Source organism: Anser anser, assembly GCF_964211835.1.
Source record: "Anser anser genome assembly, chromosome: W".
Lineage (NCBI taxonomy): Eukaryota > Metazoa > Chordata > Aves > Anseriformes > Anatidae > Anser > Anser anser.
Genome location: NC_139731.1, coordinates 5646863 through 5660216, shown reverse-complemented (window position 1 = coordinate 5660216; position 13354 = coordinate 5646863). Strand labels below are relative to the sequence as shown.

At 42.9% G+C, this 13354-nt stretch overlaps 1 protein-coding gene across 12 annotated transcripts in view; it reads right to left on the bottom strand.

Annotated features, from left to right (window-relative positions):
* Positions 1-6: 6 nt before the first annotated feature.
* The window catches only part of LOC310888709 (secretory carrier-associated membrane protein 1-like), a 92849-nt gene continuing 79501 nt past the window's right edge, over positions 7-13354 (bottom strand). For 2 of the 12 annotated variants that reach the window (XM_083815685.1, XM_083815675.1), the window contains 2 exons: positions 11717-11948; positions 2794-6910 (listed from right to left, as the gene is read on the bottom strand). In XM_083815685.1, coding sequence (XP_083671811.1) covers positions 6774-6910; positions 11717-11948 — 369 coding nt within the window. In that variant the 3' untranslated portion in view covers positions 2794-6773. Of the gene's footprint in view, positions 2749-2793; positions 6911-7091; positions 11949-13354 lie in introns of those variants that run through there. The other 10 variants (XR_014576077.1, XM_083815682.1, XM_083815688.1 and 7 more) reach the window with 9 other exon arrangements.

The window sequence follows — 13354 nt, the reverse complement described above, 5'->3', positions numbered from 1 at the left end:
GAAAGTTGCTGAAAGGAAGCGCACCCGAGTTGAAAGGAAGCTGAAGGTGAGAGAAGCGGACCCGTGCACATAACTGCCCCTCGCTGGCCAAAGGTAGGCAGTTGTGCACTGTGGGGAATCATATGTCCTTAGAAACACAAAATGTCCTTGTAACCTTACAACTTATTCCCTTTATTACGAATCGGACAGTTTACGATCCTGAAACATGGGACCAAATTGAGGTCAAGGTGTAGGACTCTGCTACTAAAAACGACAAGGTTGCAGCTGGATTGCTCGGCACCTGGCAAGCAATATCTGGGGCCTTAAAGAGCCATGTGGCACCACAATCAGCAACGTGTGGTTTGCCAGATAGTGAGGGAGCTGCGGGCTCGTCCACTGATCCTTCTGCTACACCGTCGCCCCCCCCCCCCCCCCCCCCCCCCCGCCGGTACTGCCATCGAAGGCTTTTGCTGTTGCACCCCCTGGTGACCTGGACGTTCCTTTTGATCCAGGCCCTATAGGCCCTGAAAAGGAGCCAAATCTGTTTCCCTTCGATCCGGGAGGAATAGGATACATAAGGCCCGAAGGCCAAGTTGCTTCTGTTTAACCTTTTGTTTTACATAGCTCCGTTACATTGTGGGGAAGAGATTGTATGGGACAGTGGGGGTTTATTAACAACTTAAAGCGAGGCATATTGTTTCCATAACTAGCTTTAGAACTCTCCGGTGTTTGTAATCAAGAAAAGGAATGGAAAATGGTGACTGCTACATGATCTGAGAAAAATTAATGAAGTCATGGAAGATATAGGAGCACTTCAACCAGGATTGCCCTCTCCAGCTATGCTCCCCCAGTCATGCACATTAATAGTAATAGACTTAAAGGACTGTTTTTTATGTTACACGTTTGCCAGAATTCGGAAAACTTCACTATGTTTATGTCTCAATTGATACCTTTTCTGCCTGTATTTTTGCGTCTGTCCATGCAGGAGAAAAGGCAAAGGATGTGTGTAAACATTTTCTGTCAGCTTTTGTGACATTATGAATCCCCAAAATGATTAAAACACAGTTAAAAATAGTTAGTGGAAAAGTACTGCTGGAGAGAGAATGGTATAAGAAGGGAGCCTGTCCTCAATAAGAAAAAAGTTGAAGTTATGTCATCAATAAAGTGGTAGCAGTTACTGATCCTGAAAGAACCTTGGTGTCCTTGTGGTCATTACGCCACAGATGAGGAGAAGGCAGAGGCATTTAATGCCTTTTTTTGCCTCATTGTTTAACATTAATATTAATGATAGATCTTGGGCTGCCTGGTTTTCTGAGTTGAGTTGGAGGACCATGTCTGGGGGAGCAGCGGCTTTCCATCTGTGGTCACCAGAATTTTAAGGGACCATTTGTATCAGTTGAATGTCCATGGGGCTTGATAGGATTCACCACAGAATGCTCAAGGAATTAGTGGATGTTATAGCTGGAACCCTCTCAACAATTTACCCAGACTTGGGTGTCTGGGGAGGTCCCTACTGACTGGATGCTAGCTAACATTATACCCTTCTACAAGAAGAGCATGAAGGAAGACCCAGGAAACTACAGACCTGTTAGCCTAACCTCAGTTCCTGGAAAAGTTATTGAGACGTTATTATCCTGGGGCATACTGAAAGGCACTTAAAGAACAAAGCTATTATCAGGCATAATCAGCATCAAGGGAAAGTCTTGCCTTAGTAATTTGATCTCCTTCTATGATAAGGTCACCTGCTTGGCAGATCAAGGGAAAGCACCGGATGCAATCTTTCTGGATTTTAGTAAGGCATTTGACAATGTCCCTTACAGCATCCTTCTGGATAAATTGTCCAACTGTGAGATGAGCAACAGCATGTTGGGTGATGAATTAGCTGAACGGCAGAGCTTGAGTCGTAGTGAATGGGGCTACATCTGGCTGGCGACCGGTCACAAGCAGTGTTCCCCAGGGCTTAATTCTAGGGCCAGTTGTGTTCAACATTTTTATCAATGATCTGGATGTAAAAGTGAAATGCATCCTCAGCAAGTTTGCTTATGAGACTGAACTGTTTACTCTCTGGAGGGACAAGAGGCCTTGCAGAGGGATCTAGATAGATTGGAGCACTGGACAATAAGAAACAGCATGAAATCCAGCAAAGGAAAATGCCAGGTTCTGCACCTGCAGAAAGGGGAATTAAGAACCACAGGCATAAGCTTGGGTGTTCAAAGAATGAAAAAAATCAGCTTGCATTGATTTATTAACTCACCTTTAGGTTTCCATGTATTCCGGAATGATATCTGACTTTAAAATTGCTCAATGTATATGATGTCATAATTCTGAGAAGTCTGTATTCAGGCATCACTCATTTAATACAACATGTCACAGTGTATGTTAGTGCTTTAACATATATAGATTAAACTATTCTACTTGGAATTCTTCAAGTTTAGTCGTTCAAGTTCAGTATTTTCTATCTCAAGGTGGTGGTGAGGAGGTTTTGCTGATCAAAAACAGTCACTGAGACTACCTCCTCTTTACCTTCTTAAAATCTCTTTTTAAATAATAATAATAATAAAAAATAAATCAAAAGAATGCTCTCAACAGAAGCTCAGAAAAAAAATATTTGAAAGGAATAACCTGCTGCACATCTTCTGTCCTTCAAAGAGCAGTGAAACTTCAGAGTTAGCATGTGAAAATACCAGATAGCATAATTTGAATTTATTTTATTCACTCATGTTCCAAGTCCTTAGACCTTCGTCAATCACTTCAGAAGCCTAGCAATACCTAGAGAAATAATGGATGTAAAATCTAAGAAAGGTACAGAGCCAAAAACATTAAAACAATATTTATGATTAGTACTGGTGACCGGAATGGTACAACTCCATTTCTAAGTGAATATATGCACATGAGTAACATTTCGCTATCATGACATTTCTGCTTTGCTAGAAAGACAGCATTCTGGACATCACTCCAACCCACCAAGGCGCTAAGAAAAATAAGCACGTGTGAAGAAGTAACACACAAGTCACTAAGCATGCTCAAAATTGCATCTCTTTCTCTTCTTCTATTTTACTAATAATGTATAACAAGATTTGAAAATACATTTAAAATTATTTGTATATTCCATTCCAATTTATAACAATAATTTAAAAGTAGGTGTGACTTAGGAAAAACTACAAAAGTTCCTAAAACACTGGACTAAAAACCTACATAGTATATTCAACCCCACAAGCTTAGGAAACACACCTCCAAATCCCTTCTACCACCCTCCACATATCTTTCATGGAATTCAGCAAGGACAAATGTAAATTCCTATACCTATGATATACTGGGGAGCAGCTCTGCTGAAATGGAACTGGGGTCTGGGTAGGCAGTGGGCTAAATGTGAGCCAGGAGTTAGACCTGGCAGCACGGAAGGCCAAGAATATCCTGGGGTATATCTACAGGCTAAGCTCCTGTTAACAAGTGATCATTACTCTTTACCCAAGACTCCTAAAATACGTCTGGAATATCACAACCAGTTTTGGATCCCCAGTACCAAAAAAATGAAAAAGGTAATAAAATAATGTGATAAATGTAAGGTAAGGTTAATTCAGTGATGCTGAACTACAGGATTTCCTACAATAACAACAAATTTTGCATTTTTATATGTACATCTGGAGAAGATATATGAAAAATCTAAATGTCCCCTCTTTTACTTTAAAGCCATTACTCCTTGTCCTATCACTAAAATCCCTGATAAAGAGTTCCCTCCCCAGCTTTCCTGTAGTCCCCCTTTAGGTATTGGAAGGCTGCTATAATGTCCCCCTGGAGCCTTCTCTTCTCCAGGCTGAACAACCCCAGCTTCCTCAGCCTGTCTTCATAGGACAGGTGCTCCAGCCCTCTAATCATCCTCGTGGCCCTCCTCTGGACGCATTCTAATAGGTCCATGTACTTTTTGTTCTGGGGACCCAAGAGCTGAATGTGCTACTCTAGGTGGGGTCTCACAAGAGCAGAGTAGAGAGAAAATCACCTCCCTTAACCTGCATCAGTTGCATGATGTGTAGAGGTGACACTTCCTTTGAACATCCAGCTCAGCACTGGCAGTCGGGGTGCCAGGAGGAGCTCTGCTTCAGTACCAACCACTTCCGAAGCAGCTCAAACCCCTTCATATGCTGCCAATATCTTTTAGTAGATTAGTATAGCGAGCCTTGGATCCTCTGTATTCCCAACTCCCAAACCCTAGGGCTCTTTCTGCCAGAGGTTCCAAATGGGGCCTTTCTCCCTAGCTGTAGCATAGAGTACATTCTTTACATCTTCTCCGGCTCAGACTGGCCCAAGGGCTACTGCATGAACTATCTCCCATTTTATTTGTTCAAATGCTTGTTGTTGCTTGGGGCCCTGCCTGTTTGAAACCATGATTCTTCTGGGTCACTTGATAGAGAGGGCTTACAATCAGTTTGTAATTTGTAACATGCATTCTCCAAAAACCCAAGACACCTAAGAAACCTTATGCTTGATTTTTGCTAGTTGGTGGAGACATAGCTGTTTTTTCGTTGATAACATCCATTGGGATCTGACAACTTGCATCTTCCATTTTATTCCTAAAAATGGATCTCCTGGGCAGGCCCTTTGACCTTATTTTGTTTTACGGCAAAAGCAGCTTTCAGAAGGATTTGGATTATTCTCTTCATTTTATCAAATACTTCCTCTGCTTTGTTGCCCCACACGATGTTGTCATCAATGTACTGCAGGTGTTCAGGAGCTTCCCCCTTGTTCCAGTGCAGACTGGATCAGTCCATGGCAAATGGTGGGGCTGTGTTTCCACCCCTGGGGCAGTTGATTTCAGGTGTACTGGTTGCCTCTGCAAGTGAAAGCAAACTGTGGCCTGCACTCTGCTGCTAAAGGGATGGAGAAAAATGCATTAGTGATATCTATTGTGGTATACCACTTAGCTGCCTTTGATTCCAGTTCATATTGGGGTTCTAGCATGTCTGGCACCGCAGCACTCAGAGGTGGTGTGACTTCATTCAGGCCGCGATAGTCCACTGTTAGCCTGCACTCACCATTAGACTTCCACACTGGCCATATGGGACTATTAAAGGGTGAGTCTAGCTGATCACTCCTTGGCTCTATAGTCAATGAATCAGCTTATGGATGGGGTTCAGGGAGTCTCGGCTGGTGCGATATTGCCACCAGTGCTCCATTGTGGTAGCAATCATCTCCTGTTGCTTTTTGACCCTCAGCAACCCCAAAACAGAAGTGTCCTCTGAGAGACTTGGCAAGGTAGACAGCTGTTTGATCAGCTTCATCTCCAAAACAACTCTACCAAAAGCCCACCAGCACCCTTTTGGTTCCTTAAATACCCTCTCTTGAGGGTATTTCAAGTACCCGTGCATCCCCTTGTCAAGGATGCATGGAGCCTCTGGGCTAGTGACAATGGGGAGCTTTTGCCACTCATTCCCAGTTAGGCTCACTTCAGCCTCCAATACAGTTAACTGTTGGGATCCCCCTGTCGCTCCAGAAATACAGATGTGTTTTGCCCCTTTATAGCTTGATGGCATCATGGTACACTGTGCACTGGTGTCCACTAGAGCCTTATACTCCTGTGGGTCTGATGTGCCAGGCCATTGGATCCACACAGTCCAATAAACCCTATTGTCCCTTTCCTCCCCCTGGCTAGAGGCAGGGCCCCTCTAGTCCTGATTATAGTATTCATTACTCACTTCTTGTAAATACAAATCAGAGGCCCCTTTGTTAAGATCAGAATATCAGCCCTTCTGTATCAGCCTTTCTCAGTCTGTAGAACTTCCCACTGGAAACTGGAGCAGACATTTTCCTGGTTGAACCCCCTTTTGTGACTGTTTTTCTTTGCAACTCAGATCCCGCTTCCTCATGCCCCCTCCATGGTTACGTGGGTAAAAGCACAGGGTGGCACATGGTGTGTGCTTACTATATCCTCTCTCTTCAGCAGACGAACACTTACTCCTAATAGCTGAGATACTGGTTTGTACGGGTGGAAAGATATATTCTCTTTAACTTGCTGGATCTTTGTTTATCCACAGCCAAGACGCAGGCCTGTAGGGAGGAAGAGAGTCTTTCTTCATATTGCCAGAGCTGGCCAGCCAATTCATCCACCTTGTGTTCCTCTCCGTCTTTCCAGGTCATTACTGCCAGTGAGTTGCTGTACGATGATGGTGCACTCTGTACAAACTTCTGCCACATGGGTCTTGTGCACTTGACTTCATCTGGATCTTTGGATAGCTGTTCGTTGTCTAGGTCCCTATAAATCACCTCCCGTACGGCTAATTCCCTCAGGTACCGGATTCCTCTCTCCATGATGAGCCACTTGCTTGGTTGACATACAAGATCTTCCTTGAAGGGATACCTTTCCTTCACACCTGACAGGAGATGCCTCCAGAGGGTGAAGATTTGTGCACCTTTTCCAATTGTTTTGTCAATAGCCTTTTCCCTAGCAAGGGATCCCAGCTGCTTGGCTTCCCTGCCCTCTAATTCCAGGCTAGTGGCACCATCATCCCAGCATCTGAGCAGCCAGGTGACAATGTGCTCGCCTGGACGATGGCTGAAATCTTTTTGCATATCTCACAGGTCACTCAGGGATAGGGATTGGGTGGTTACTGCCATATTTATGAGCTTTCCTCGTCTTCCTTCTGTTCTCGTGATGGCCCTGCTTTGGAGTAACCTGCCTCATCTTCTTCCTTCTTCCCCTTCTTCGTAGGAGTTTCTTTCCTTACTAAATGAGATGACTTTTGCATCCATTGTTTCTTCTTGTGTATAGGGGTGGTTGATACCAGCACAGGTTGGTTCTTTCATCCAGCTGCAGTGCCTGTTACAGGGATTGGAGTAGCTACAGTACCTGTTAATGGAGTTGTTGTAGCCACAGGACCCGTCACAGTGGTTTGAGTGTCCACATTGTTTGTTGCAGGGGTTGGAGTAGCCACAGGGCCTGTCAAAAGGTTTGGAGTAGCGTTTAGTGTGGTTTGGTAGGCATAGGCCAAGCCCTGGCACATTGCAGTGATTCGTGTCTCTTTCCAATTGCCAGCATGAAAGCATACCTTTTTCAAACATTTTACCAGCTTTTCAAGAATCTGAAAATTAACTCTATCCCAATTGAATCCAGGATAATATCCACCCTTTATTCCATACCATTTACATCATGCTCAGGTCCCACACTTTCCAACACAGCTGTAACCAGGACAACAGGTGAGCTGCAACAGGCACAACAGTGAATGCAGACCTACTAGGAGATATGACACACATGAATGAAAACAAACTGCACTCAGACCTAGAACAACATAGTCATGTTTTACACTGCCACGAAACATATTAAAAATTATGACTTTGCACTTATAGTCCTAATTCCAATTCCCCCTGTTAAAAGTGATATATAAAGCAGAGAATATCAAATAGGGAAAGTGGAAATTCCACCCAGCCTTTGTGACTCCTTCCTGAAACACATCTCTTTCTAGCAGTCATTCAGAAGACATTCAGGCAGGAACAGAATATAGATGAGTGGAGTGAAACACAGGAATTCAGGCTGCCTTTCCCTCTGCACTCACGATAACGACTGGTTGAACTGGGGATGCCTTGTCATAATAAACTGAACTGAGCTGCATTTCTTCCAAGCAGCCCAGTCTTACTAGCCAGGACAATACTGTGGCTTTGGGACTGGGCTATAATGAGCTGGGCTACATGAGGAAGAGGCACTTCTTCCCAAAGAGGACATCTGCATAAGCAAAGTACTGAAAACAAGGTCATAAAAACAAATAGGATGCCTAGCTAGGACTCTGCAGAGTTGGCAGGCAGTGTGGTGGATACTGGGAGCCCAATGAAAATCAGATGTCAGGACTTCAGTAGCACGGTAGAATCATATAATCATCTAGGTTGGAAAAGACCTTCAAGATCATCAAGTCCAACCATCAACCTGACCTACCAAGTCTCATCACTAAACCGTGTCCTTTGGTGCCATGTCCACACCTCTCTTAAATACCTCCAGGGATGGGGACTTCACCACCTCCCTGGGCAGCCCATTCCAATGCTTGACCACCCTCTCCGTGAAGAAATTCTTCATGAAGGTCCAATCTAAACCTCCCCTGGTGCAACTTGAAATTGTTTCCTCACGTCCTATCACTTGTCAACTCAGAAAAGGGACTGACACCTTCCTCACAGCAACCTCCTTTCAGGTAGTTGTAGAGAGTGATGAGATCTTCCCTCAGCCTTCTCTTCTCCAGAAGAAATAGCCTTAGTTCCCTCAGCTGCTCCTCATAACTTGTTTTGCTAAGTAAATGCTAAGCCATTAACCATCATATTTGAGAAGTCAGTGCAGTCCAGTGAAGTTCCCACTGACTGGAAAAAGGGAAACATAACACCCATTTTTAAAAAGGGAAAAAAGGAAGACTCAAGGAACTACAGGCCAGTCAGTCTCACCTCTGTGCCTGGCAAGATCATGGAACAGATCCTCCTGGAAACTATGCTAAGGCACATGGAAAATAAGGACGTGATTGGTGACAGCCAACATGGCTTCACGAAGGGCAGATCATGCCTGACAAATCTGGTGGCCTTCTGTGATGGGGTTACAGCATTGGTGGATAGGGGAAGAGCAACTTAGATCATCTACCTGGACTTGTGCAAAGAGTTTGACAGTGTCCTGCATGACATCCTTGTCTCCAAATTGAAGAGACATGGATTTGATGGATGGACAACTTAGTGGGTAAGGAATTGGCTGGATGGTCACACTCAAAGAGTTGCGGTCAACAGCTCAATGTCCAAGTGGAGATCAGCAATGAATGGTGTTCCTGAGTGGTCAGTATTGGGACTGGCACTGTTTAACACCTTTGTCGGTGACATGGACAGTGGGGTCGAGTGCACCCTCAGCATGTTTGCAGATGACACTAAGCTGAGTGGTGCAATTGACAACAGAAGGAAGGGATACAATCCAAAGGGACCTACACAAGCTTGAGGTGGGCCTGCGCAAAACTCATGAGGTTCAACAAGGCCAAGTGCAAGGTCCTGCATTTGGGTCAGGGCAATCCCAAGCACAAATACAGGCTGGGTGGAGAATGGCTTGAGACTAGCTCTGAGGAGAAGGACCTGGAGGTGTTGATTGATGAGAAGCTCAACATGAGCAGACAATGTGTGCTTGCAACCCAGAAAGCCAACCGTATCCTGGGCTGCATAAAAAGTGTGGCCGGCAACTCAAGGAAGGTGATTCTCTCTCTCTGCTCTCATGAGACCCCACTTGGAGTACTGTGTTCAGCTCTGGGGCCCCCAGCACAAGAAGGACATGGACCTATTAGAATGAGTCCAGAGGAGGGCCACGAGGATGATTAGAGGGCTGGAGCACCTGTCCTATGAAGACAGGCTGAGGAAGCTGGGGTTGTTCAGCCTGGAGAAGAGAAGGCTCCAGGGGGACATTATAGCAGCCTTCCAATACCTAAAGGGGGACTGCAGGAAAGCTGGGGAGGGAACTCTTTATCAGGGATTTTAGTGATAGGACAAGGAGTAATGGCTTTAAAGTAAAAGAGGGGACATTTAGTTTAGATATTAGGAAGAAATTCTTCACTGTGATGGTAGTGAGGCACTGGAACAGGTTGCCCAGGTAAGTTTTGTATGCCCCATCCCTGGAGGTGTTCAAGGCCAGGTTGGAGCTTTGAGCATCCTGGTCTAGTGGGAGGTATCCCTGCCCATGGCAGGAGGGTTGGAACTAGATAATCTTTAAGGTCACTTCCAACCCAAAGCATTCTGTGATTCTACGAACTAATTTGCAAGAATATCCATGTTCATCACACAACACAGATATAAGACAGGCTGGGAAGAAATACAGAAAAAAAAAGGTTTTTTTGTTTTGTTTTGTTTTATGTTTTGTTTTTTTTTTCCTCAGGGTTCTGTTTTTCTAGCAAGTGATAAGATGGCATATATTGTAATTGCATTGTTTGTTTTTCCTGGATAAGGTTTACCAATGTAGGGTGCACTCATGAAAATTGATAGCTGTTTTAAGTTATTTCTGACATTCACCTCATTGTTAGTTTTCAAAGATATTCTCAAAAAAAAAAAAAATCAGCTTAAAGCTAATTTATTTTTATGAGGGGGGGCTGCAGTGCCTAACTGCTTCTTAATGTAAACGCACTGCATAGCATCTAGAATATTTTGATGTGGAGTCTTAGTTCACTTTAACTGTTGTTTTTGTTTGTTTGCTTGTTTTTTTTTTTGTGGTATTGAAGAATTCTTCAAACATCTGTGGTTTGATTGCATTTGTAAACTTATAGTCTGTAAAGTGCTATAGACCTTTAAAAAAAAGTAGTATATTTATATATATATATATATAAAAAAAAAACACACATACAAACTTGTGTGATATGTGCAATAACATGATGTGAAGCTGTATATATCTCTAGCAATACACAGTCTAAAAGTTGAAAAGTCTCAGCAAGGTTTCTTAATGTGCTTTATTTCTAATATGGCACTGTAAAAAACATTGCTACTGAGTTATTTCTTGTTTACCTATATCACTTCTATCTACTTCAATAAATTTCAGTCAAATCATTTCATTTTTGCATTGTTATCCCACATCAGAGTACCTCACTTCCTAGCGGTAAACAGAGAAGAGTTCATGACTACCTTGAAAGCAATGGGCACTGGTGCCTACCACAAGAAAAGGACAGAGCCCAAGAAAAGCAGAGCATAGCAGCAGTGTATACACCACAGCCACTTTGTACAGAAAAAGAGGCTGTGGCATTCCAGCTAGGCTAGATTTTGAAACATGGTGGTACTGTTTTGCTGTTCTTGAGTCACCACTATGTACATTTGTTAGCATGAATGATGGACCTAATGTTCTATTTTTTAATTTAAATTTCAATTAAAATGTGAGTTTTCAAATTGTAATGGGAGTGTGACTACATTAATTCAAACATATTAAGTATGTTGAGCCAGAGCAAGTTGGCTTTAATAGCATTTAAGAGCCCAGTCCTGTGATTTTGTTAATGTTTTAGATACCAACTGACTTAAACAATTACTACTTACTGATCAAAAAGTATGTGATCTGAAATTCTAGCTATGCATTATACAATACAGTTGCATTAAAGAGACTTTCTAATTAAATACGTTTGACATTTTTCATTTTGCAACTAAAGCACTGCAGTTCCTTTTTGAGGAGGGGCTAGAGAAGGTTATAAAACAAAAAACTGCTTAATCACACAGACTTCTTGGATGGTATTTGCCACAATTTATATTACTCATATGCAACTTAAAGAACACTAAAAAGAGATTATATGTTGTTCTCTAAGCAAATTTATGGCAGAACCAGGAATAAGGATTTTGGTAGTTGTATTGCATTTACATTGCAAGGACTTGGTATTAGGAGGCCTGCAGGGGTAGCCACTGTGAGAAGAGTCAAGAAGCTGTCCTATGTTATATGAGAGCCAGCTCCAGCTGGCTCTAAAAGGGACCCATCACTGGCCAGAGCCAAGCCAATAAATGATGTTATTCGCGCCTCTGTGAGAGCATATTTAAGAAAGTGAAAAAAGTGGTGGGCAACAGCACCTGGGAGAGATAGGAGTGAGAAACAGCCCTGCAGACACCAAGGTCAGTGAAGAAGGAGGGCAGGAGGTGTTCCAGGTGCCAGAGCAGAAGGTCCCCTGTGGCCCATAGAGAGGACCATGGTGGAGCAGGCTGTCCCCCTGCAGCCCATGGTGTAGCAGATTTCCATGCTACAGCCTGTGGAGGAGACCATGCAGGAGCAGATTCCATGCCATACCTGTAGGCTGTGGAGGAGCGCACACAGGAGCAGGTGATCTGGTGGGAGTTGTCATCCATGAGGGACCCATGTTGGAGCAGTTTCCTCCTGAAGGATGGACCCCATGGTACAGACCCATATTGGAATAGTTCTTGAAGAGCTGCTGTCTGTGGGAAGTCCACGCAGGATCAGTTTGGGAAGGGCTGCATCCTGTGGGAGGGACCCCACGTTGGAGCAGGGGAAGAGAGTGACCCTGAAGGAGCAGCGGAAATCAAACATTATGGACTGACTGCAACCCCCCTTCCCCTGTGCAGCTTGGGGGGAGGACATAAAAGAGGGTGGATGAGGGGGAAGGTGTTTTTATTTTGCTTTTAGTTTCTCACTGTTCTAGTCTGCTAGTGATAGGCAATAAATCATATTAATCTCCATATGATGAGTCTGTTTTGCTTGATGATAATTGTTGAATGATTTCCCTGTCCTTATCTCAACCTTTAAGCTCTTTCCATTGTATTTTCTCCCCCTTTTCTTTGAGTAGAGGGAGTGAAAGAGCAGTTGTAGTGGAGTTTAGCTGCCCAGTGGGGTAAAGCCACCACAGTAGTTTAAAGAAAAATCAGGACATCTGTTTTGTTTGATTGTTGATAAGGTCCATTAGTTAAATTTACATGTAATTAATTGCATTAATTTAATTAAGCTTTTGCAAGTGTTTAAACCTCCAAGAAGTATCTCTTGGTGAAAACTTGGAACAGTTTCCTTGTTTCTTAGAAATCTACAGTCCAGACCAAATTATGGGATAGGTACTACTGAATGCATCACCATATTAGTCACCTTTATGGATTTCAAAGCAGGTGTGTATATGTGCACATATATAAGTTATTCTACGAATACAAAATACTACTGAAAATTTTCCAAGTACTTATTTGTATAGCTAAAAACATTGTCTCCTTTTTTCAAAGAGGTTAATGGAAATAGGAAATGTAGAGTTTCATTCTTAAAATGTGTGAATTACTATAGATTTCTGTGTTCTAGTAACTTCTTCCCCTAGCTCTAGCTAGGTTTAGAATAGTGATGCAATGAGAAAGTGAATACATATTATTAATGTCAGAGGGACAGGAATATAAAGTAGTCTTGCTCCTGTGATTCACTGAAAGCTTGTTTGCAAATGTATGCCTTTTCTTTGAATATACAGTATCTTCAAATAGATGACATTCTGAGCTGGTATTTTCTGTGTGTTTGTTTTCCCAACTTAGCGCTTTCAAATTCCTGAGGTAAACTAGCCTGAGCAAACCAGAGGAATTATCGTCTCCCCACAACAGCACTTAAATTATGTAGTAATTCTAATCATAAAACATGATTATTCTTGTAAATGGTAAGCACAGTTGTGCAGTACGATAAAGTTCAAAAACTGCTCCTTTAGTCTGTTGCCACTACCACACTAGATATGCAAATTACAAAGAAGCAGATCAAGTTGATGAAGAATTTCACTACTAAATGATGCGTGTATGTATGTGCTAGTGTCTTCAAAAACACACATCTGCTATCTCCCAAACTAATCCCAACTATATCTCAGAACAGTATTCTCTGTATTGTGCATTTGCAAACGTTAACTACACCACAGTGGTCTAGTTGAACTCATTTTTCTGTTCAAAGAAAACCTGGTAA